General features: G+C 68.1%; 4 protein-coding genes across 7 annotated transcripts; 3 read left to right on the plus strand and 1 right to left on the minus strand.

The window, feature by feature from the left end:
- Positions 1 to 817: 817 nt before the first annotated feature.
- AJM1 (apical junction component 1 homolog) lies at positions 818 to 5,832 on the plus strand. 4 transcript variants are annotated; one of them, XM_032866278.1, is made up of 4 exons: positions 818 to 878; positions 1,218 to 1,400; positions 2,518 to 2,675; positions 2,751 to 5,832. In XM_032866278.1, exon 4 carries the CDS (start codon positions 2,810 to 2,812, stop codon positions 5,726 to 5,728), a length of 2,919 nt encoding a protein of 972 aa, XP_032722169.1. In that variant the 5' UTR covers positions 818 to 878; positions 1,218 to 1,400; positions 2,518 to 2,675; positions 2,751 to 2,809; the 3' UTR covers positions 5,729 to 5,832. The 4 variants fall into 4 exon arrangements, with proteins under 4 accessions (XP_032722169.1, XP_032722172.1, XP_032722173.1 ...); XM_032866281.1 differs by having other exon boundaries at positions 2,592 to 2,675; XM_032866282.1 differs by lacking the exon at positions 1,218 to 1,400 and having other exon boundaries at positions 2,592 to 2,675.
- A 2,108-nt stretch (positions 5,833 to 7,940) lies between these two features.
- On the plus strand, positions 7,941 to 9,363 carry PHPT1 (phosphohistidine phosphatase 1). The gene is made up of 3 exons (XM_032866283.1): positions 7,941 to 8,155; positions 8,516 to 8,640; positions 9,156 to 9,363. The coding sequence occupies exons 1-3, from the start codon at positions 7,996 to 7,998 to the stop codon at positions 9,246 to 9,248; spliced, it is 378 nt and encodes a 125-aa protein (XP_032722174.1). The 5' UTR covers positions 7,941 to 7,995; the 3' UTR covers positions 9,249 to 9,363.
- Positions 9,364 to 10,277: 914 nt separating this feature from the next.
- MAMDC4 (MAM domain containing 4) lies at positions 10,278 to 19,005 on the plus strand. The gene is made up of 29 exons (XM_032865588.1): positions 10,278 to 10,395; positions 11,167 to 11,274; positions 11,346 to 11,519; positions 11,600 to 11,725; positions 11,919 to 12,049; positions 12,134 to 12,218; positions 12,383 to 12,508; positions 12,622 to 12,756; positions 12,831 to 12,919; positions 13,000 to 13,173; positions 13,514 to 13,598; positions 13,673 to 13,852; positions 13,930 to 14,058; positions 14,193 to 14,324; positions 14,420 to 14,541; positions 14,623 to 14,734; positions 14,862 to 14,978; positions 15,113 to 15,247; positions 15,367 to 15,503; positions 15,575 to 15,794; positions 15,859 to 15,996; positions 16,084 to 16,202; positions 16,285 to 16,375; positions 16,501 to 16,647; positions 16,789 to 16,923; positions 17,011 to 17,138; positions 17,232 to 17,340; positions 18,061 to 18,239; positions 18,358 to 19,005. The coding sequence occupies exons 1-29, from the start codon at positions 10,278 to 10,280 to the stop codon at positions 18,397 to 18,399; spliced, it is 3,723 nt and encodes a 1,240-aa protein (XP_032721479.1). The 3' UTR covers positions 18,400 to 19,005.
- Positions 19,006 to 19,788: 783 nt separating this feature from the next.
- Positions 19,789 to 23,266, minus strand: EDF1 (endothelial differentiation related factor 1). The gene is made up of 5 exons (XM_032866284.1): positions 23,082 to 23,266; positions 21,515 to 21,566; positions 21,012 to 21,172; positions 20,582 to 20,675; positions 19,789 to 20,018 (listed from the first exon to the last, which is right to left on the minus strand). Exons 1-5 carry the CDS (start codon positions 23,157 to 23,159, stop codon positions 19,957 to 19,959), a joined length of 447 nt encoding a protein of 148 aa, XP_032722175.1. The 5' UTR covers positions 23,160 to 23,266; the 3' UTR covers positions 19,789 to 19,956.
- Between the last annotated feature and the right edge of the window lie 671 nt (positions 23,267 to 23,937).

Below are 23,937 nucleotides of genomic sequence, written 5' to 3' on the forward strand. Positions count from 1 at the left end.
CTGTTGGAGGCTGCTCACCATGGGGGCTCAGGCCGACAGGAGGTGAACCTGCCCAGGGCCCTGAATCTGAAGGACCCACAACAGGGCAGGTCCCGCCCTTAGAGGCCAAGGGCATCCGTGATTCCAACCCCTGCCGAGTCAGACTGTGTCCTGGCTCAGCATCGTGTCTGGGAGGGGCTGGGCGGCTAGAGGATGGATGTCACCGTGTGGTTTGGAAGTGGGCCATGTGCAGACCTGTGCAAGGTGGTGACAGCCCTCCACTCACCCAGACACTGGCCCCCAGGGAGCCGAGGAGTGTACCCTCGTCCCAAGAGTCTGAGCATGCCGGAAACAGGAGGCTGCGGGCCTCACTCCGCCGCGCCCATCTGGCCCCGGGTACCTGCCAGTTTGGCCAGCGGGGCTGGGAGCAGCCCATCTGCTCCTGCAAGGGCTTGGCGGAGGTGTGAATTCCGGGAGCTGTCCGCAGCCCCAGCCAGAGCCTGGGTCTCCTCCAGGTCCTGCTCCAAGGCCACCATCAAGCCACCAGCTGCTCGGGGCGGGGGTGGGGGAAGTATATGGCTGGAGGTGGGGGCTAGCAGGGTGCTCCTGGGTGCAGCCACCCCGGTTGGACCCGAGGTCTGCACCTTGGACGTGAGGGAGAGCTTGTCACCTGGCACTCAGCACCAACACACAGCTGGTGGGCCCCACGAGTCCCAGGCCCACCGCACGGCCCCTTTAAATGCAGCCCCGCCGGCCACCAGCGGGGGCAGCACTGAGCGGCCGGCGGCCTCCGCGCCGCTGCCTCGAAGCTTCTGCCGGTGCCGGGGGACGCCGCAAAGCGGAGCGGGCACAGGCCTGCGCAGCCCACCAGGCGCGCGGGGCGGGGAAGCAGCGCCCAGGTAAGGGGTCGCCGGCCGCTGCGCCACGGTCGCTATCACGGGGCGGGGGGCACCTGCAAGGATGGGGGGCCGCCCCGGAGCTACACCAGCGGGTCCCCACGCGAGGCGCTCAGGGCGGGGGCAGGGCTGTGCGGCGGGGGCAGGGCGGCGGGAGAGGCTCGTTTGGCCTGGGACCCCCGCAAGGGCCGACCGGCCCCATGACCAAGGGGAGGGGCGTCACCCAGTCCAGCTCCTCACCCCCCACCCCCTCGCAGCAGCAGAGCTGGGCTGTCGCCTCCCTGGGGCGGAGCGTCATGCCATGTCATCGGACCCCCAATCCCGGCCCGGCTCTGAGCTTAGGATGGAAAGGGGTGAGAAGGGGACAGTCCTATGGACAGGGACGGAACAGGGGAGGGCGCAGGGCTAGGATGGGACAGGCACCGACGCCCCGTGGCCCTGACCCAGAAGAGCAGACCTGCGGGCAGAAAGCCCCTGGCACCCTGGGACACAGAGGGTCGACCTGGCGGCCAGAGATCCTGCCAGGTGAGGACCCAGCCCCCTGCTTGCCCTCGCTCAGCCTGTGGCACGCTTCCCCGTTTGTGTGAGGACAGGGCCGCCAGCATCACGGGAGACCTGACCCAACCGGTCCAGCCCCCTGAGCAGCAGCTGGGCCAGTGGCCCAAGCATGAACATTAGCCCAGTACATAGGGTGGACCCTAGCCCAGCCCCCACTGCGGGGGCAGAAGGACCTCAGGTTGCCATGGAGCCTTCCTGAGCGGCTGTGGAGAGGGCCCTCTCCTGAGAAGCAGTGAACAAGGAGGGGGGGCTTTACCCGCCCACCACCATGCCTCCCCGGCTTGCGGCCTGGCCTGGTGCACCGCTCAGGGGAAGAGGGGCGGCCATGAGCTCGTGGCTCACGCCCCCATGTGGTCCTGCAGCCCGTGCCTGGCTTCCCAGCTGCAGGGCACAGGCTGCAAAGCTGCGGGGGGGGGGGGGGACCTCTCCAGTCCTTGTCATGACAACCCCAACAAGCTTGGTGGGTTTCAACCACCCCAAGATACTGGGGATCAGAGAAGGTTTCTGCAAAGGAATGGGGGCTTTCGGGCCCAGGTATGCCCTCTGTGGGGCATTATTCTGGCCTGGGCCACACACAGAGGGTTCAAAGTGGGGCAGGTCAGAACCTGCTGGGCCCACATGAGGGCCCACTGGGGCCTCACGCCTGGGGTTTGGCTCGGGCGACCGTTCCCAGTACAGCAGCCATTGCAGAACTGGGAGAGGGACTCCATGGCCCACCTGGCCAGCAAGTGAGTAGGGAGCCTCAGCGACTTTGTGCAGAGTCAATTAAGTCTAGGGCCCGGGGTCTCTTCCTCGCCTGCCCCATCAGAGGGGCCTGCTCTGCGCTGGGCACTACGACGGGCTTCAGTCTCCAGGGTCTTGTGAAGCCGGCTCCTCCGAGGAAATCTGTAAATAAGGCTTCACATGAGCATTCAGTCATTCCAGCTGGGACCCCTCCCTCCTTCCTGCCCCAGGAGGGGGCTCTCTACCCAAACCTGCCCAAGGGTCACTACTGGGAGCAGAGGGACCATCCAGGGATATGGGGGCAGGCGCTCGGGGACCGCAGCAACAGCATGGCCTTTCTGGCTGACTGGCTCCATCCCAGCAGAAAGTGGCCCCGGAGGGAGGGCCCGGGACAAGCGGCAGGACCTGAGTGGCTGGACACCTGGGTTCCTGCAGGTGCTCCTGACGCCGGCATGGAGCAAGAGCCTGCGGCCTCAGCCAAGGCCGGCAGCCAGGACTGCTGCGTCCACTGCGCCCCAGGTAAGTGGGGCCATTGCAGGGGTGTCACCTGGCCTGGGTTGCAGAGGGGCCACCCTGACCCGCATCTCCCACCAGGGCAAAAGCCCCCCAAGGCAGAGTAAGCGGCAACCGCCAGCCTGGGGACCTCTTTTAAGATGACCCGCACGGACCCGCCGGACCTGTTGGTGTCGACCGTGTACCAGGACATCAAGGTGGCGGCCCCCGGGCCCGCGTCGCGGCGCCCGCCATGTGAACGCCCGCCTGCTGCGCCCGCGCCTTTCAACAAGCGCCACTGCCGCAGCTTTGACTTCCTGGAGGCGCTGGACGGGGCGCCCATGGAGGCCCGCACAGAACCGCCGCCCCCAGAGCCTGCGGCGCCGCGCCCCCGGCCCCGCGACGGCGAGCCCCGGCGCCGCGCCCGCTCCAAGAGTGCGCCTCGCGCGCCCCCGGGCCTGGCGCCCGCGCCCGCCTCGCCGCCGGTGCTGCCGCGCCGAGGCCGGGATGCCCAGCGGACGGCGCGGGCAGAGGCATCGCCGCACAGGGAGCCTGCGTACCCCGCGCTGCGCGCGCTCGCCAACGAGCTGCACCCCATCAAGCTGCAGCCGCAACGGGGCGGCCCCGGCCGCATGGCGCCCCTCTGCGCCACCACCGGCCGCTGCGCGCCCCCGGAGCCGCCCGCCGGGCCCGCGCCCCATGTCCGCTGCCGCCTGGACATCAAGCCTGACGACGCGGTGTTGCAGCACACCGCCCGGGGCTCTCGGTCCTGCGGGCCCGCGGAGACCACGCCCTGGGCACGCGTCGCCCCCCAGTTCCACGGCCTCACCGTGCCCGGGCCTCGCCACATGGCGCTCTCGCGCACCCCCACGCCCAGCGACACGTACTGCGCGGACCCCCGGGCGCTGTACTGTGACGGTCCGCTGCCTGGGCCCCGGGACTACACGGAGCGCCGAAGCCTGCCCTTCCCCACGCCGCCAGGCCCCACCCAATTCTTCTACACCGAGGAACCCGAGGGCCACCCTGGCGGGTTTCCTGCCAGCCCCGGGCCGCCGTTGGACAACTACTACGTCAGGCCCTTCCCGTCCGAGGAGCCCCCTGTGCCCAGTCCGAGGCGCAGCGGGGGCTACTATGCGGGGGAAGTGCGCCCCTTCCCGGTCCAGGAACCGCCCTCCCGTTCCTACTATGCGGAGGCCGCGCGAGTCTACGGACCGCCCTGCGGCCCCCGCTATGCTCCCGAAGAAGCCCGGGCTCACCCCCCTCTCCGCCCCTTTTACACAGACGACTTCGGACGGTACCGCGATCGCGACGCCCTGGCTCGGACTTACCCCCACCCACGCAGCAGCCCCGCCTGGGGTGACTGGGGCCTGCGGCCTTACCGCACCCTGCAGGTCGTGCCTCCCCAGGACTCTGGCCCGCTGCTGGCCTCTTGGCACGGCGGCACCGGCACCAGCCCGCCCCGGCTGGTGACTGACAGCCGCCACTACTCTCGCTCCTGGGACAACATCCTGGCGCCCGGGCCGCGCAGGGAGGACCCCCTGGGCCGCGGCCGCAGCTATGAGAACCTATTGGGGCGCGAGGCCCGGGAGCCACGGGGCGCATCCCCCGAAGGCCGGCGTCCGCCCGTCGTGGTGAACCTGTCCACCTCGCCCAGACGCTATGCCGCGCTGTCCCTGTCAGAGACGTCACTGTCAGAGAAGGGCCGAGCGGGCGAGGGTCTGGGCCGCAACTGGTACGTCACGCCGGAGATCACCATCACCGACAACGACCTGCGCGCCGCGGAGCGTCCGACTGCCAGGGGCTGGGAGCTGCCTGGGGGGCGACCGTGGCGATCTCCGCCTGCCGCCCCGGAAGGCCCCACTGGTGGCCGCCAGCGCAGCCTCGAGCAGCTGGACGAGCTCATCACCGACCTGGTCATCGACTCTCGGCCCCCCGCCGGCCCGGCCCCCGACCCCTCGGCGGAGGGCCTGGGCCGCCACCTGCGCCGCCTGCTGGACTCTCGGCCCGCGGGCCCCGGGGCCCCAGCGCTGGCGCCGCGCTCGCCCCCTGCGTCGGCCGGCAGCGCCGAGGAGCCCGCGGGCCAGGGGCAGGCGGCCGACGCGTCCCCGGAGCCCAGCGCGGACGAGGACGACCTGATGACGTGCTCCAACGCGCGCTGCCGGCGCACGGAGACCATGTTCAACGCCTGCCTCTACTTCAAGTCGTGCCACAGCTGCTACACCTACTACTGCTCGCGCCTGTGCCGCCGCGAGGACTGGGACGCGCACAAGGCGCGCTGCGTGTACGGCCGCGTGGGCAGCGTGTGCCGCCACGTGCTGCAGTTCTGCCGGGACAGCGGCCCCGTGCACCGCGCCTTCTCGCGCATCGCGCGCGTCGGCTTCCTGTCGCGCGGCCGCGGCGTGCTCTTCCTGGGCTTCCCGAGCCCGGGCTCCGCAGACAACTTCCTGCGCTTCGGCCTCGAGGGGCTGCTGCTGTCGCCCACCTACCTGTCTCTGCGCGAGCTGGCCACGCACGCGGCGCCCCTGGGCAGCTATGCGCGCGAGCTGGCGGCCGCCGGGCGCCTCTACGAGCCGGCCGAGTGCTTCCTGCTCAGTGTGTCGGTGGCCGTGGGCCCTGGCGCCGCGCCCCCCGGCGCCTCCGGCCGGCCCGCGCCCGCGCCGCGCAGCCCTGGGCCCACCGTACGCAAGTTCGCCAAGGTGGCGCTGGCCGCCGGCAGCCCGGCGCGTCCGCCCCCGGCCCGGGGTCGCGAGCCCGACATGGAGACGCTGATCCTGACTCCGCCGCCCGGCACCGCCGGCCTGGACCAAGAGGGCGAAGCAGGCCGGCGCGCGCGCGAGGTGGCCTTCATCCACATCCAGCGCGAGCTGCGGCTGCGCGGCGTCTTCCTGCGCCACGAGTTCCCGCGCGTCTACGAGCAGCTCTGCGAGTTCGTCGAGGCCAACCGGCGCTTCACGCCCACCACCATCTACCCCACGGACCGGCGCACCGGCCGCCCTTTCATGTGCATGATCATGGCCGCCTCCGAGCCACGCGCGCTGGACTGGGTGGCCAGCGCCAACCTGCTGGACGACATCATGTGAGCCGCGGGGTCGCGCCCGGGCTCCGCCCAGCCCGCTCAGGGCCCGCCCCCTTCGACCCCGCCCAGTCCGCGTGGGGCCCACCCCCGAGCTGCGCCCCGTCTACTCAAGACACCGACCGCCCCGTCTACTCAAGACACCGACCGCCCCGTCCACCCCAAGCCCACCCCGAGCCCCGCGCAGTCCACCGAGGGCCTGCCCCCGAGCTCCGCTGCCTACTCAGACCCCACCCAGCCCACCGGGAGCCCCGCCCAGCCCCTCAGGACGGGCCGTGCTCCCCGCCAGTCTTCCACCTGTTCGCCGCAAGCTCCGCCCAGACCCCCTCCCTTTGGAGGTCAGAGGCCCCGCCTTGCCCTCCCCTTCCCCCAGCTAGCCCTGGGGCCTCCCCGGAGGCCGGTCCTCGGCCCCTTGGTGCTCCCCGCTGGGAGGCGGGGTGGGCCTGAGGGCCGCCCAGCCCTGCCTTCAAGAGGACGGATCACTACTGCAGACCCCACCGCAGAGATCCGGTCAGCCCATTCCCTGACGCCCACGATGCCTCCCGGGAACCTCCCCAGGCCGGGTTGATCAGAGCCTAATCCCGTCCCTTTTACATGCATCCACCCGTTTACTGTGGTTTGGGGTGCGTCCTGCTCGGAGGCCGTTCCTCTCTGGAGGACACCCTGGCTAGTCCCGTTGTGTTCGTGTCCCGAGCAGGAAAGTTTAGTGCGGGCCCTGGACGGCCCGTTCCCGCTGGCTCAAGCCCGGGCTAGAGACCACAGCGGGACCCCGAGCGCGCACACTGGCGGCGCTGCCCGCCCTCTGGCCGCCCTGTCGAGGGCCCTCGCAGGAGAGTTTGGGACAAGCAGCAGTGGAGGGGTACCCGGAGGTCTCCAGGCATGGCGCAAGACACCAAGACAGGACCCCCCCGGGAGGGGGAAAGAGGACGTGGGTGCGGACGCCGGCAGGATCCAGCCCAGAGCTGAGTCCTGGCAGGGCGTGAGTCGGGCTGTCTGCCCAACACGGACAGGAGGCTCCTAGGTGGGTGCCAGGGCAGAGTGGGAGGGCGGGAGAAGACGCACAGGATGGATGGGCGGGAGGGACCGCGGAGGCGGACCAGAAGGGGCTCCACCGACCCGCCAATGTAGGGAGGACAAAAAGGATTGGACGTTCCCCGTTGGGAGCGGGCGCCGGACCGAGCTAGTTGACCAGGGCGGGGTCCACCGGAGGGATGGGTGTGTGACTACCCGGACGGCCCCGCGCGCTTGCTCTGGCCTCGCCCTACGCCGTGCGCTGAAGACGCGAGGCTGGCGACCCGGCTCCGGCTCTGGGAGCGCACACTCGTTGGCCCACCGCCCTGGCTCCATAAGGGCGAGTGACCGTAGTCCCCGGGACTCGCAACAGCCCTCCTGAGCTCCCAGCACTCCCCGTCGCGGCCAGAAGAGACCATCAATTGGATTGCGAGCGCCCCCCACACCTCTGTTCCCGGCTCTCGCCCCCGCCTCGTGCACTCCCGCCCATCCCCCCACAACGCCTGCGCGCCCGCCTCGGCCCAGCGCGTGTGCATCGGCCACGCGCCCCGCTCGCCCCACCCGCCTTCGCGACCTGCCGGGCCCGGCCGCCGTGCCCCCTGCCCGCGGGCCCCAGCTTTCCGCCCGACGCCCGGGGGCTGGCTGGCCAGGAGTGACCCTGGACCGGGATTATGTCCAGGGGCGAACGCTTTCGAACCAAGTAAAACAACTCAAATGTGGCAGCGCTTGCTCTTTGGGGGCGGGGGGGGGGCGTGGGTAGGACCGGGAGGGGGGCCCGGACTGGCTGGGCGCGAGGGAGGGAAGGGGAGGGCCTTGGGGTGCGGCGGGAGGAGGGAGAGGGAGGACTTGGAACGCGGTGGGGGAGGGGGAGGGAGGCCTTGGGACATGGGCGGTGGGGGGACGAGAAGAGGTCAGGGCCTCACGGGGCGCGGAACCCCCCGTGAAGGAGCCCGCCCCCGTGCCCGCCCGCCCACTCCGCCTCCCAGACCCCGCTGAAAAGAACTGCCGGGTTGGCCGGGTTGGCCCACCACCCACGCCGGGTTCGCAGTTCTCCTTTAAGGGGGACCCGCGTGGCCGCAGAGTTGCAAGGAGCTAGATTGCCATTGGCCAGGCCGTGCTACAGGTCGGCGGCACGATTGGTTGAGGCTCTGGGCCTCAGCACGCATGCCCCCGCGCGATTGGTCCCGGACTCCCAGAGCCCGCCTCCCTCGGGGATGACTCAACCCTGGCTCGCGGGTGGAAGGGCCGCGGCCTGCAGGGAACATGGCGGCGGCGGACCTCGCCCAGATCGCCGATGTGGACATCGACCCCGACGGCGTCTTCAAGTACGTGCTGATTCGAGTTCACTCGGCGCGACCCTCCGAGGCCCCGACCGGGGAGAGCAAGGAGATCGTGCGCGGCTACAAGTGGGCCGAGTACCATGGTGAGGGCGGAGCCGGAGGGCGTTTTCGGGGCGGGGCCAGCCGGCTCTGGGGCGGGGCCGGGGGCTGGGCGGGGCACGCCGGCTCGGGGGCGGGGCTGAGGGCGAGAGGCGATCCTGTGCCAGGTCTGACCCTGAGCTGGCTCAGGGGAGTCAGGGTCCTGGAGGGCAAGGGGCTGCCGTGGACCGACCCCTGTCTCCTAGTACCGGCGCTCTTGCCCGGGTGCACGGCTTCCTCCCTCTCATGGCGTCCCAGCCCGGAGGAGCTGCTCTCCCGGGGAAGGAGCTGCTCCGAGCCGGAGCGTCCCGTGCCCTGGCCGCCCAGGGGCCGCGGCGGGTGCTGAGCTGCCTTCCCTGTCCCAGCTGACATCTATGACAAGGTATCGGGCGAGATCCAGAAGAAGGGCTATAGTTGTGAGTGCCTGGGAGGCGGGCGCATCTCTCACCAGAGCCAGGACAAGAAGATCCACGTGTACGGCTACTCCATGGTGAGCCCCAACGGCCGTGTCCGGGGTCCAGAGACCAGCTCTCACCCGCACTCACTGCCCTGCCCCCAGGAGGCCTGCAGTGCTGGGGTCTCTGGGCTGTGTCAGCTGCTGACTCCTCCCTCCAGTGGCTTGCCCATTTCCCACGTGGAGCAGGAGGGAGGCCCCTGCCTGCCCCTCAGCCCTGGGGGGCCCTGTCCTGTTCCTACATGAGGCCTGGCTGGGCCGTCACTGTCCTCCAGCTCTTGGAGGCACTCCAAGTTTTGGCGTGAAACACAGCAGCCTCTCCCTCTTCCTTCTCCAAGCCGCAGTGGTGACCCCATCTGTCTTGTCACCTGGAATAGCCCTCTGGCTCACCGTGGCAACCACCTTTCTGCAGGAGAGCTCCCTGGGGCAGGCAGGGAGGGATGGCTGTGTTTGGCTCCACCCGGGGATGCCCCCCAAGCCGGCTGCTTGGTGTTGCTGTTGGTGGACACCCAGAGCCAGGACGGGTCTGTAACATTGGCTTCTCTCTCCAGGGTTATGGTCGTGCCCAACACTCCATCTCCACTGAGAAGATCAAAGCCGTGTACCCTGACTACGAGGTCACCTGGGCCGATGATGGCTACTGAGGCCTGCCCAAGGGGCCAGCTGTACCCCCTGGCCAGGACACCAGCCTGGCCCAAGTGCCCCAGCTCACCTCACCCACAGGAATTAAAAATGTTATCACCTGTGCTGTTGCCCAGATGCTGTGTGTCTTGATTTTTCTGTTTTGGGGTGTGTGGCAGAGAGCCAGAGGTGGCCCTGGAAACAGCAGGGCCCCTGCGGGCTGCCCCTCACCCGGCTCCACATCTGGGGGCCCCAGGGAGTGGCAGTGCACACTCAGCCCTTTGTGGTCTGATAACGGGGCCCTGCACTGCTGCCCCTCTTTATGGCCTGATGGCTCCGCATGTGGCTCCTATGTCCAAGGACATTTGGGAGGAAACTCTGAGCCCTTGCGCAAGGAAGTAGCACCAGGTCCCTCGGAGCCAGCGGACGTCAGTGTCTCCGCATGATCTACCGCTGGTGGTCACACGTGACGTGATCCAGGACCCCTTCCAAGACCAGGTCCCAGGGCACCTGCTCAGCTCCTTCTCCAAGTAAATGGCTGAGGCCTCAGAGTTGGAGCTGGGAGCCCCCCTCCTGGGACCACCTCCCCTCCTCCCGTGCAGGGCTGTGGGGGACCAGCTGTGGCAAGAGGATATTGTATCGGGAGGGGAAAGCCAGGCAGCGCTGAGCGTGCCTGTCCCCGCGGCTCCCTGTGAGCACAGGTGCCATCTCATGGTGCATGCCCTCTGTGAGCCCACGGGAGCCTCAGGGTCACCACTCCGGGCAGCTGCTGTTGTGACCACACGTCACCGATGACAAGACAAGCTCCGGAGGTCTCACTGTGGTCAATGGCAGCCAGATGCTGGGGTCTGTGCTTGGCAGCACCCAGCCACACTGCCCGGAACACTCATCGGATAAGTGACTGTCATTTATACGTGGCTAAGCCATCGGGAAGCCATGGACTGAGTTACGGAGGATGAAGCCCCTGGGTGCTTGGGGCCAGGGACACAGTTGGCACATGCTGGGCTCCCCCTCTGAGCTCCAGGAGACCTCAGAGCCTGACAGGGTTGGCGATGTGGCTGCAGCCAGTGCCACCGCAGCCCGTCCCACCCCTGCCGGGCCTCTACCGGGCAGGCCTGGGCGGCGGTGGGCACAATGACTGTGGCCCGACCTTTGGTCTAAAGGAGCCAGGCAGGTGGGAGCTGACCTCGGCCAGGGGCCCTTTTCCTGGACCCTTTTACAGCCGGATGTTCCTCCTCACCCACACGGGGTGGGGCCCTCTGACGGGCAGCAGGTACAGAAGGGGCCCAGGCCCCACTGCAGTCGGCACAGTCAGCCCGTGGGGCCACGGGCAGATAACCGGGCAAAAGGGCCACAGGTTGCCCAGGGCGCACACCGTCTGTTCCCACTGGCCCGGCCATGCCTCTGCCCGGCTGCCTCCTGCCTGTCCTGGTCCTGCTCGTGGGTGAGTTGTTGGCTCCAGCTGCTAAAGCAGCGCCGGGCACAGGGGCTGGGCCTGCAGGGGAGGAGGGGTGCAAGGCCCCGGGTGAAGTTGGTGGGAGAGTGGGCAGGCCATGTCGTCGAGAAAGGGGCAAGAATTCTGCTTCCTCTGGCCCCAATGTCCATAGGTCCCAAGGCAAGACCCTAGTCCACCACTCTTAGACACACGGAGGCTGAGGAGAGGGCGGGGCCCCTCCTGGTAGCTGCTCCAGCTCCCCTCCTCGGGCGCTGTCCCCCGCTGGGGGCCCTTGGCCCTGTGCTCCCATCCCCCCACGCAGCTGCCCTCTCCCAGGCCAGATGGACTCTGCCTGGGCCTGACTGGGAGCCCCAGGTGGCAGGACCCAGCCCTCTCCCCACCTGACTCTTGGCCTGGGGCCCCAGAGCAGGTGAACAGCATCGCAGGTTCCCTGGGACTGGGGGGCCACCCTACCTCCAGCCACCCAGCTGTTTCTCTGTCGGCAGCTGGGCCCCTAGGCTGGACCGGGGTCCCCAGCAACTGCAGGGCCCCCCGCGAGGCCACATGCAACTTCGTGTGTGACTGCCCAGGCTGCTCCGACGAGACCGGCTGTGGTGAGCCAGGGCCGAGCAAGGGTCGGGCGGGCTGGCCCTTGACAGGCAGCCACTGACCTCCCACTCTCCAGGTTACCACGGAGCCTCGCCCGCCCTGGACACCCCCTTCGCCTGCGACTTCGAGCGGGACCCGTGCGGCTGGCAGGACATCAGCACCTCGGGCTACAGCTGGCTCCGAGACAGGGCAGGAGCCTCCCTGGAGGTTCTGGGGCCTCGCTCAGACCACACGCTCGGCACGGATCTTGGTGAGGCCTGGCTGGGTCTCCATGGCATCCCCTCCCCTCTTTCCTCCCAGCCCCATGTCCTGACCTCTCTGCTGGGCCAGGCTGGTACATGGCTGTCGGCACCCATCTTGGCAAAGAGGCCTCCACAGCAGTCCTGCGCTCCCCTGTCCTGCATAATGCAGCCCCCACCTGTGAGCTGAGGCTCTGGTTCAACGCGGCCTCTGGAGGTGGGTGCCCGGGACCCTACTGCCTGGTGGGGGTGCCCTGAGGGGAGAGACCCAGAAAGGAAGGAGGGCTGCTGCAGAGCCCGGGAGGGTACCCAGTAGGAGGGACAAGCATCTGAGGGCTGGACCCAGGTAGCAGGCTGGGGAAAGCCCTGGGGCCTGAGTTGCCCCGGGGACCCCCCATCCCCCATTCCAGATGTGGCTGAACTGCGGCTAGAGCTGACCCACAGGGCCGAGACCTTGACCCTGTGGCAGAGCTCCGGGCCCTGGGGCCCAGGCTGGCAGGAGCTGGTTGTGGCCACTGGCCGTATCCGGGACGACTTCCAGGTGAGCTAGGGATGGTTTGGGTACTGGGGGCAGCAGGGAGGGTCTGAGCCTGGACTTAAGTCCTAAGCACCCCACTCTTTTCAGGTGACCTTCTCTGCCACTCGAAATGTGACCCACAGGGGTACCGTGGCCTTGGACGATGTTGTCTTCAGGGGCTGTGGGCTGCCCAGTAAGGCCCCCCTGCCATGGGCCCACACTGGGGCAGGGGGGGGCGTGAGCGGGGGGCCCCTCACCTGCTCACACCCAACTCGGATGGTCTCGAGCCTCTCCCCTAGCTGCCCCGGCCCCCGCGGTTTGGGGTCACGGTGATGGGCTGCCCCTCGCCCATCTCAGCCCCCCAGGCACACTGCCCTCTGGGGCATCACCATTGTGGAAACATGGCCTGTGTGGAGTCCCACCAGTTATGCGACGGAGAGGACAACTGTGGGGACGGCTCAGACGAGGACACGCCCGCCTGCCGTGAGCTGGAGGGGCTGCTGCGGACCATCCAGAGAACATGGGGGGGTGGGGGGCAGGGGCAGGTAAAGGAGAGGCCCTGCTGGCAGTCTGAGCACCCCACCCCTGTCCTCCAGGCCACCACACCACCACCGACTTTGAGACGGGCCTGGGCCCGTGGAACCACTCGGAGGGCTGGGCCCGGAACCACAGTGCCGGCGCCGAGCATCCAGCCTGGCCACGCCGGGACCACAGCCAGAACAGCATGCAGGGTGAGGCCCGCCAGGAGCGCTGGTCCTCACCTCCCAGAGCCCCACCAGCCCTGCCCACACCTCTCTCTCCCCAGGCTCCTTCTTGGTCTCCGTGGCCGAGCCCAGTACCCCCGCCGTCCTCTCCAGCCCCGAGTTCCAAGCATCGGGGGCCCACAACTGCTCGGTGAGGCAGGGGACACAGGGCGGTTTGTCCCGGGGGCCTGGGCTGGCAGGTCTCCCTCACCTTGCACGGCTTCTTCTCAGCTCATCTTCTATCACTACCTGCACGGGTCCGTGGACGGCTCCCTGCAATTGTTCCTGCAGACTCGGAGCCCGGGCTCCCCCCAGGTCCCCGTCCTGCTGCGCAGGCGCCACGGGGAGCTGGGGGCCGCCTGGGTCCGAGACCGGGTGGACATCCAGAGCCAGCACCCCTTCCGGGTGAGGCCAGAGAGAGCAGTGGCTGGAGGGGGGAGGGTGGGCACGTGGGAGGTCCGGAGGGCCCCCAGAGCTTGAGCAGAGGAGCTCGGGGGGCGGAGTGCTGGCCCGGGTCCCTCCAGGCTGCCGCAGCAGAAGGCTGGTCTGCTTGTCAGTGAGGTCACCCTCCAAGGAAGAAGCCGTCACGATCACAGCCCCTCTCGTGGGGCTGTGGCAGGGCGGTGACCAGAGACGGTGTCCAGTGACATGGAAAGTACAAGGCGGGGGGCGGGCTGGAGGGAGCAGAGCTGGGGAGGATAGAGGGTGCTGGGGTGCGCCCTGAGCCGCCTCCCCGTGCCCTCAGATACTGCTCACTGGGCACACCGGCCCAGGTGGCGTTGTGAGCCTGGATGACCTCATCCTGTCAGACCACTGCCAGCCAGTCCCAGGTGGGCCCACGAGCCCCTCCCTCCCCAGCAGGAGCACCACTCCTGTCCACCTGACCCCTGTTTTGCCCCCCCAGACATGTCCACCCCGCCCCCTGGGCTCTGGGCCCCGGCCCCTGGGCTCCAGCTGTCCAGCCTGCCGCCCCAGGACTTCTGCGAGCCAGGACATCTTTCATGTGGGGACCTGTGTGTCCCCCCAGAGCAGCTCTGCGACTTCCAGCACCAGTGCGAGGGGGGCGAGGACGAGCAGGAATGCGGTGAGGGGCAGCCCAGGCGCGGGAGGTGGGGCCCGCCTTCCTCCACACCCTCCCGCTCAGCGGGGCTGCTGTTCCAGGCACCACGGACTTCGAGGCCCCCGCGGCTGGGGGCTGGGAGGATGCCAGTGTGGGGCGGCTGCAGTGGGGGCGCCTCCAGGCCCAAGAGAGTGGAGGCCCTGGCGCAGACGGCGGCGGGGCTGCTGCGGGTGAGGCCCGAGGCCCCCTGCCCACGAACCGTGTCCCCACAGGGGCCCTCGCTCTGCCTCTTCCCACCAGGGACCGCGTCTGCGGTGGGGGTCCCTGGCAGGAGTTGGCTCTGAGCCGCCTCGCTCTTCCTCAGGGCACTTCCTGTCCTTGCAGAGGGCCTGGGGACAGCTGACGCCAGAGGCCCGGGTCCTCACACCTCCCTTGGGCCCCTCGGGCCCCCGCTGTAAGCTCCGCGTGGCTTACTATTTCCACGGTGACCCCCGAGGTACCATGCGGGGGCTTGCGAGAGCTCCCCAGTGCACCCTGCGGGAGGGGGACGGGGGGCGGGCCGGGTGGATCCACCAGGACCCCCTCGCCCAGGCTTCCTGGCCCTGGTCGTGGTGGAGGGCGGCCGCCGGGAGCCGGTGTGGCAGGCCCCAAGCAGCAGCAGCTGCTGGAAGGCGGACACGGTCCTTATCGGGGCGCGCCGCCGACCTTTCCAGGTGAGGAGGACAGCCTGGGGGGGCGGCGCTCACCAAGCCAGGCCTGACTTAATAGCCCCCTCCCTTGTGCTCCTGACGCAGCTGGAGTTCGTCAGCCTGGTGGACTTGGACGGCCCTGGCCAGCAGGGTGCTGCAGTGGACGATGTGACCTTGGAGGACTGCAGCCCCGTGACAGCCACTGAGAAGGACTCAGGTTCCAGTCCCTCCCCAGGGGCTTCCCACCCAGACCACCCAGACGGACCCCTGGGAGCCCCCGCCCCCTCAGGACACAGGAGGCGCCTGGTGGCACTGGGCTGTGCTGACCCCCCCGGCCCCCCCAGAGGTCTCCTGTAACTTTGAGCGGGACACTTGCGGCTGGCACTCCGGCCACCTCACTGATGCCCACTGGCGCCGAATCCAGAGCCGTGGGCCTGGGTACGACCACACCACGGGCCAAGGTAGGGTGGGGGCACCCAGGCCTGGGAAGCAGCTCTCAGAGTCGGGGAGCGGGTGGAGGGCACCACGCCCATCCTGACCAAGCCCATCCCGGAAGCTGGCATCTTTGCAACTCAGCCCGGTGTCCCCACGGCAGGCTACTTCTTGCTCCTGGATCCCACAGACCCCCTGGCCCGGGGCCCCGGGGCCCACCTGCTCACCCAGCCCCAGGCCCCAGCAGCCACCCAGGAGTGTCTCTCCTTCTGGTACCACCTCCACGGGCCCCAGATCGGTGAGTGACCCTGGGGCTGGGCGAGGGCTCCCTGTTCTGCCTCTCCAGAGCCCTGGAGGAGAGGCAGGAAGCCACCAGGAGCCAGGCTCTGGCCCTCTCCTACCCTCCCCTGCATCTAGGGACACTGCGCCTGGCAGTGAGGCGGGAAGGAGAGGCAGAAACCCTCCTGTGGTCACGGAGCGGCACCCATGGCAACTGCTGGCACGAGGCCTGGGCCACCCTGCACCACCAGGCGGGCTCCGGCGCCAAGTACCAAGTGAGGCCCCACGCCTGGGGGGGCGGGGAGGCCGGGCAAGGCCCCCAGCCGCTGACGCCCCTGGTCCCCAGCTGCTGTTCCAGGGCCTCCGAGACGGCTACCATGGGACCATGGCGCTGGATGACGTGGCCATGCGGCCTGGGCCCTGCTGGGCCTCCAGGCAGTGCTCCTTTGAGGACTCGGACTGTGGCTTCTCCAGCAGCGGCCAAGGCCTCTGGACACGACAGACCAATGCCACGGGCCATGCCTCCTGGGGCCCCCGCACCGACCACACCACAGAGACGGCTCAGGGTACGTGGCAGGGGTCGGGGGTGCCCGGGGGAGTCAGACGCGGGCTGACATTGGCACCCCCCAGGACACTACATGGTGGTGGACACGAGCCCACACGCCCTGCCCCGTGGCCATGTGGCCTCCCTGACCTCAGAGGAGCACCGGCCTCTGACCCAGCCCGCCTGCCTGACCTTCTGGTACCACCTGAGCCTCAGAAGCCCAGGTGAGGAGTGGCAGGAGCTGCCCGGGAGCCCCCGACGGGCTGTTCCTTGTGGCGGCTGCTGACCGGGCTGGCCATGTGCTATGGCAGGCACCCTGCAGGTCCACGTGGAGGAGGCCGGGAGGCAGCAGGTGCTCAGCCTCAGTGCCCACGGGGGCTTTGCCTGGCGCCTGGGAAGTGTGGACGTGCAGGCTGAGAGGGCCTGGAGGGTGAGTGTGGGGGGCAGGGGGCCTTCTCCCCTTCGAGGGCGGTCTGGACGCCGGAGGCGACCCCCCCACCGTGCCCGTGCAGGTGGTATTTGAGGCGGTCGCCGCTGGTGTGGAGCGGTCCTACATCGCACTAGACGACCTGCTGCTCCAGGATGGGCCCTGCCCCCCGCCAGGTGGGAGCATCCCCCCTGCCCGGCCCTCGCACCTGCTCCATACCAACCCCAAGATGCCTGGCCCGGCCCTGGACCCAAGAGGGGAAATGGGGGCCACCCTGCTGACCTGCCCAGGTCTCTCGCAGCTTCCTGTGACTTCGAGGTCGGCCTGTGCGGCTGGAGCCATCTGCCCTGGCCTAGCCTAGGAGGGTTTAGCTGGGACTGGAGCAGTGGGGCCACGCCCTCCCGGTACCCCCAGCCCCCCGTGGACCACACTCTGGGCACAGAAGCAGGTGGGTCTGAGATGCGGAAGAGGCCCACGCCCCACCCCACCGTGGGCCAACGAGCCTAGCCGGTCCAGGCTCCCATCACAGTCGGCGGGGTCCACCCCATCCCGTCAGCCAGCCCAGAGCCCTGCCCTCTCTCATTTCCAGGCCACTTTGTTCTCTTTGAAACCGGTGTGCTGGGCCCAGGGGGCCGGGCGGCCTGGCTGCGCAGCCAGCCTCTGCCCGCCACCGAGTCCTCCTGCCTCCGATTCTGGTACCACGTGGGTTTTCCGGAGCACTTCTGTGAGTGCGGCTGGGCCGCCAGCGCCTGGGTGGCAGGAAGAGCCGGGGCCAGGAGCGGCGCTGACCTGCCCTGACCCCCACTTGCAGACAAGGGGGAGCTGAGGGTGATCCTGAACAGCGAGCGGGGCCAGCTGACTGTGTGGAGCGCCGGCGCACACCGGCGGCACCAGTGGCTGGAAGGCCACGTGGAGGTGGTCAGTGCCGAGGAGTTCCAGGTGAGGCCTGGCGGCCCTTGCGCCTGAGATCCCAGAGGCCTGGGCAGGACCAGCCTCCTCTCGCCCACACAACCCCTTCTCCCTCCTGGTCAGATCGTGTTTGAAGCCACACTAAGCGGCCAGCCAGCCCTGGGGCCCATCGCGCTGGACGACGTGGAGTATCTGGCCGGGCAGCCCTGCCAGCGGCCCACATCTAGCCAAGGTGAGCCCTGCCCAGGTCCACCAGCTCTGCTCGCGTTCGGGGCCCCCGTCAGGCACAGCGGCTCATGGCCCACATGGCTGCCAGTGGCCCGGCTTCCAGCCTGAGAGGCCAGGAAAGTCACCAAGATCAGCCCCGCACCATTCCCTCCCTCCCCCTCTGTCCACTCCCTTTTTTAAAGATTTATTCACGTGCTGAGAGAGAAGGCTCCTGTGCGAGCAGGCGGGCAGGGGGAGGGGCGGAGGAGGGACGTTCAAGCTGACTCCCCGAGCAGGGAGGGCGAGCCGGGTGAGACCATGATCTGAGCTGAAGTAAGACTCCACACGTAACCAAGCCATGCAGGCGCCCGTCTCCTCCCCTTCTGAGCTGGACAACCCTGGTCCTTGGTCCCTCGGGAGCCCAGCCAGGTCTGCGTCCCCTTCTTGGACCGGCACTGCATGCCCTCACTCCCGCGGAGGGGGCGGGCGCTGGGCAGACCCTGGAGCAGCTGCCCCGTCCTGCCAGAGACCACCACCAGCCTGGTTGTGGAGCTCTTGCTGGCTGTCTCTTGACAGCTGACAAAGGGACGGGTCCAGCTACCTGCCAGGTCCCTGGCCTCAGCCTGGCGCCCCCCTCCAGCCTGCTGGGGCCTCAAGGACGGGCCATCCCACGTGTCCTCAGCTGTCAGGGTAGGGCTGATGGGCAGGGCTCGAGTCCCAGGGCTCACATGCCCACGGCCCACAGGGGACACAGCACTGGCCGCGTCGGTGCCAACCATCATTGGCAGTGCCCTCCTCGTGCTCATCGTCCTGGTGCTGACTGGACTTGGGGGATGGCGCTGGTTGCAGAAAAAGGGGAGTTGCCCCTCCCGGGCCGAGACAGCAGCCGTGGCCCCAGGCTTCGACAACATTGTCTTCAATGCGGTAGGCGCCCCTGGGTGAGGCCAGTGGGCAGGGGAGACTGCGGGGAAGTCCGCCTGGCCTGACCGGCTGGGGGTGTATACATCCCCCACCACTCAGAGGCTCCCCTCCTTCCATCTAGGATCATGTCACCCTGCCGGCTTCGCTCACCGACCCCCAGTAGATGGCCCAGAGACTGGCTCCCCAGACAAGCACACCCACCCCGACCGCAGCCCTGTCCAGGGAATAACACCTGCCTCTCCCCCAGGATCTCTGGAGCCCCCAGGCAGTCACCCTGCACAGAGACTGCCACCCACATGCCTGGGGACGGTCCTCACCCCAACAATAAATGCCCTCGCCTGTGAGGGCAGCCCCCACTTACTGGCTGAGGTCCGTGCCTCCTGCTGTGTCAGCAGCAAAGAGGGCTCCCGGGGCTCCGCAGCTGAAAGGATGTGCTTGGGGGTGCCTCCCACACATCTCAGGGACTCGGTGACCACACCAGACAGGACCCAGGGCAAGAGGCAGAGACAGACACAGTACACCCTGATAAGCCCCTGCCCCAGGCCCGGCAGGCACCTTAACACTCAGGTGGCCCGGCCCAGCCCATGGGATCCTGACCCAAGCCCCGTCCCTGCCTTGCTGGGTGATTCTGCATCTGACTTAGGACAGGGAGAGACCCCCACAGTGCAGGCGACAGACCGAGGAGCAAACGCTTAACCGGGTACAAGGGGGCGTAGAGTGGGTCTGGGTGGTGGGGCGATGTTCTGCTGTTTCCACGATTCTAAATAAAGGTCTCATGTCCACTGTCCCACGGTAGAGGTCCTGTGTCATAAGGGCCCCCATGTCCGCCATCCCATGGTCAAGTTGAAGTGGTCCCCAAAAGGATATGTCTCAAAACACAGGTCACTCAGTGCCCTGTGATGCCGCTGAGGTCACTGGCAGGCCAAGCTGGGGTTCCTGCTCTCCTCACAGGCTCTGAGAAGGCAGGCCACCCCTGTCTCTGAGCTGTCAGAGCCCCTGGTGTGCCACATACCCTAATAAAACGGAGCAGAATCTTTCCGACCCAGGAAGGGTCCCCCTGGGCACCCACACAGCCAGGTGCTCTCCTCCTACCTGCAGGAAGGCTCCCCTGCCTTGCCATCCCAGGCCACTGGAGAGCCCAAGCCAGGGGAGCACACGGGTCTGGGGCCCCGAGGCAACGCCCACAAAGTGTCCCAGCAAAGGGTGACAAGGAAACAGCGCTGCAGAGTGACCTTCACGGTCCTCAGGCACCACCCCCCGCCAACACGGCATGTCACGAAACCCGTGTCTTCCTACGCTGTGGGCCAAAGTGGTGCGCTGAAGGCGTGGCAGACCGCACTAGACAGCACCAACTCTCCGCCAGCAGGAAGCACAACCATCGTTTATTGGCTTCTCTGAAGGCCGGACTGGAGACAGCATCTGCTCTTCCCATCGGGTCGCCCCACCCCACAGCCCCCGCCAGCGTGAGATGGTCCCACTCAGCCCCCCGAGGAGTCACCCCAAGACCGGGCAGACACTGGGGATGAGAAGGAAAAAAGCTCAAGAGAAGCAATACTTTGCAAGGTTTTGTTTGACAGCGGTATGGGGAGAGGGAGTTCCTGGGCAGGGCTGACGCCCCGCGTTCCGCTCGGCCAGTGAAGAGACCCACGCTGGCGCTGGTGGTCAAGGGGAACCAGCCAGACGAGATCAGCCGGAACGCACTGATTTCGAGGCTTTGTGTTCATTTCGCCCTTGGCCCCTTCTCAATCGGCTTCCCGATGTCCTTCCCCCGGAGCTTGAGGCCTGAAAGAGCCATTGGCCCACTCACCGCCGCGGCGGCCACTCCAGGACCCAAGAGGCAGGACAGCGGCACAGCGCTCCCAGCCATCACCCCCAAGGTGGCAGCAGCACCCACCCTACCCTTTGAGCACCAGCCCCCCTCCTCCACAGGAAGGAGCCGGAGAGAGCAAGGAGGCCAAGGACCGCCCCCTCCAGTCCTGGCTGGGCTCAGCCCACAGTCCGAGTACCTGCTAACCTTCCAGGGTAGAGGGCAGCTGTCCCCTCCCAGAACTAGGGCTCCAGTGCTCTGGGAGCTCCACATGCTCGGTGCCACACTGACACCATGGGGTGGCCACTGAGCCTTCTATCCACAGGCCCAGAGGGCGCTGGCCAGCAACAAAGCAGGGGGATAGAGGAAATGAAAGCCAGGGCTGGGGGGGCAGACGACACTCAGACAACAAACTTGGGAATTTCCTAAGGGTCTGGAGAATTCCACAGCCTCGGGGGCCTTCCTGTGCTTGGCAGCTGCCCTGTACCTGGTCAGGCAGCAGCAGCAGGGACCCGATAAAGGACCAAAGGACACTCACCGATAGCTCTCTCGATTTTGCCCAGAACCTGGTTATTAGGAATGGCTCGTCCACTCTCATAGTCTGCGATGACCTGCGGCTTCTCGTTGATTTTCTAAAGAGACGGATTTTGCACATGACAACTCCAACAACAGCAGGTCACAAAATGAGCACACAGCCAAGGGAGTCGCCACGAGCACCACCTTCTGTGGCAACACGTGGGCCAAGGGCCTTCCTAGGTGCCCACCCTCAGAGGCCCCGGGGTCTGCACACGATGGAAGCCATGCCACATTCAAGAGGAAGATGACAGCTGGCCCGATACAGCTTCCCCAGGGGCTCCCAGGGCCAAGCGCCACTGAAAGCTGCACCCAGCCGTGCGGCAGTGCGCTCTGACCACCGACCTCCCACCTGCCCAGCCGCAGCCCGGGAGGAAGGGCCCTGCCATGCTCACCGTGGCCAAGTCCTTCTGTGTCAGCCCTTTGCTCTGCCGGCCCTGCTGGATCACCTTGCCCACCTCCAGGGTCACGCGGTCGTGGTGCAGCTCCTCGGTCTCCCGGTCGAGCTTGGCCGTGTTCTTGGTGATTGAGTGCTGTCTGTTCTGGCCGGCGGCCCCTGCACCGGCACGAGGCGAAAGCACAGCACAAGGTTTGCCACGAACCCCCAACAAAGCCATTTCAGAACAGGAAGCAGGCCCACAGGCGGCCTGTGCCACAGTGACCTGAGAAGCCAGGCACCAAAACACAGGGAACCCCACGGGCTTAAGAACATGGGGCGCAGAACCTCGTGTGAGTTCTCGCCTGACTACACCCTTCACTGCTGCTCTGCTAAGACCCCAGCCCACCTCCAGCCCCCCGCAGCCGTCCCGACACCCTGGGGGCACCGCGGGTGTGCTGATGCCTGGTGCAGAGAGCGCCCGAGAGCAGCCCGCGTTTGGTGAGGAAGCACACTACTCACATTTCTTAGAAGTCTCCACATCCTCTCCTCGTCTCTGAGCCGCCAAGATGGCCTAAAAACACGGACAGTTTCCGGTCAAAATCCGATCTGCAGACACCAGCGCCGGCTGCTGTGGGCCGGTCAGTCCGCTGTGGACGTCCAGGGCCTGTGCAGCTCAGGTGGCCTGGCCCGCAGCGCGTGTCCTGAAGCTCTGTCCAAGCCAGACAAGCAAGGCCGAGTCGAAGCCCCGAGCTCAGCACACAAAACCCTCCGCCCTCCAGTACCGCGAGCTGACGACGGATCTTCCGCAGAAGCAGCAAGGGACACCCGGAGCTGGCCGGTATCAGACTCCCTGGCCACTCCGACTCCTAACATGAGAGCCACGGCCCACGCCCCCGAACGTCGCCAGCAAGACCAACACCCTGTGACCTCCACCCGCCAAACGTTAGGAAGAGGTACTTCCCGACTGGAACGCCTCACAGAGGCCACGGGGCCGAGACAGCGGTGGCACGTTCAGAGACACTTCCAACACGTGTCCACGTCACTCCTAGCTCGTACTGCTAAGTTTCCTCGGGGAAAAAGGACAGTGGGTTTGGTTCTGACCCCACAAGCGAGCAACTCAGGGCAGGTCAGGGAATGCCAGTTCCTGGGGCTGCAGCTAATCCAGGCCCAGACCGGGCAGGCGGGTACAGGCCCAAGGCCCCCCGAGGGTAGAAACTTAGCAGGGGGGCACTGACCAGCCCCTCCACACTTGCGTCGGACTCACACGTGAACTGTGGGTGGATAAGCCAAGCTAGGAACCTTCTCTCCCTCTCAGAGCCCGTCACCTTCGCTCCAGTGACCCAGAAGCAGAGTCTACCTGTGCCCTGGGTCTCTAGGCCACCTCTAGGTCCCATGCAGGGACAGGGGCTGCCCGCATCCCCAAACAGACCTCAGTGACGCTCCACAGCCAGCCTTGGGCGGGCCAAGCACTGGCAGAGGAGACCCTGAGTGCACCAAGACGGCCCCGCCCCCTATCTGCACCCCAGTTCCTCTGGGGGTACTCCCCCTCCCCGGGGCCCCTGCTCACCCCATCCCCGCTGACACTGGCCACATGCCCACCCCGGCCGCATTCAGAGCCTCCACCATCTGGGGCCTTACCTGGGCCTCCCCACCAGGCACGCATCACTGGCCCCAAACACTGCCGGACCCTTCCACAGCCCTCCCGGCCCAGCGGTCCACGCCCCCACCCTTGTCCTCCCCCTGTCCTCCCACCACCCCACCGGCCCTCCCACGCTCTGTGCCCAGGCCCTCCCTTCTCCCTGGCCCCAGGCCCTTTCCCCCACCCGACCTCTGTCGCACACCGTCTCCGCCCGGCCATCTTCCCTGCCCCGGTCTCCGGCCTCCCATCCCGGGCGCCATACCCTCACCCCCGACCCTGGCTGGTCCCCCCCAGCCTCGTCCTGGCCCACGCAGCCCCGGTCCCCAGCCTTGTCCCCGGCCCCGCCCCGCCCCCCGCCCGCACCCGCACCTCCGGCCCCGCGCCCGGGCCCCGCCCCGCGTCCTCCGCCCGGCCGCCCTGAGTCCCGAGGCCCACCCGGCGCCGCACCTGCTTGGACTTGGCCTGGGCGGCCGTGGGGCCCTTCTTGCGCAGCACCGTCACCGTGTCCCAGTCGCTCTCGGCCATGGCTGGGGGGCAGGTCCGGCGGTCCGTCCGGCGGCTCCGCGGCAGCTGCTAGAGACCCGGCGACGCGACGTCCCCTCGTCGCTCGGCCGCTTCCGGCGCCGGCCGCCGACCCGCCCCCGCCTCCCCATTGGCCGGCGGCCCGGGGGGGCGGGCACTTCCCGCGGCTCCCGCCCAATCCGCGCCCGGCTCGTCCCCGCGGGCGGCAGGCGGCGCGCGACGTGGGGCGGGAGACGTCGCGGCCGTGCGCTGTCGGGGCGCCGAGGGGCGGTCGCGGGCGGGCGGCGGGGGAGCGGGGAGTCCCGCAGCGGAGCGGGGGCCTCGGAGGGGGTGCGGGGCGCCGAGGGGAGAGGGGGCGCGGGGAGGGGAGAGGAGAAGGGGTGCGGTACGGCCGCGCAAGGGAGAGGGTGCGGGTGGGAGGGGCCGGTGCTTGGGGGCGCGCCCGGAGGACGGGACCCCCAGAGCCGCGGCCGGTGCAGAGGGGGCTGCGGGGGAGCTGCGGTGGACTCGGACGCAGGGTGCGTGTTCTGTGCGGCCGCCCCGCGTGCGCCCTGCAGTCGGGTCCCTGCCGTCGGGTCCGTGCCGCAGCGGGGCTGGGACGGGCCTCGAGCCTGTGCACTTGGAACGGCTAAAAACACACGTAAAACCGTAAAAATAAGGTTCGTTACAAAAGTCAGTATTCTTCTGTAGCGTGTGTAGCTCGTGTGACCTTCGAAACGCGCCTCCCTTTCCCCTACAGTAGTGGACAGCCCTTCGCGGTAACGGATGGACAGAAGGTCGG

Source organism: Lontra canadensis, unplaced genomic scaffold, assembly GCF_010015895.1.
Source record: "Lontra canadensis isolate GAN:19392208 unplaced genomic scaffold, GSC_riverotter_1.0 scaffold30, whole genome shotgun sequence".
NCBI lineage: Eukaryota > Metazoa > Chordata > Mammalia > Carnivora > Mustelidae > Lontra > Lontra canadensis.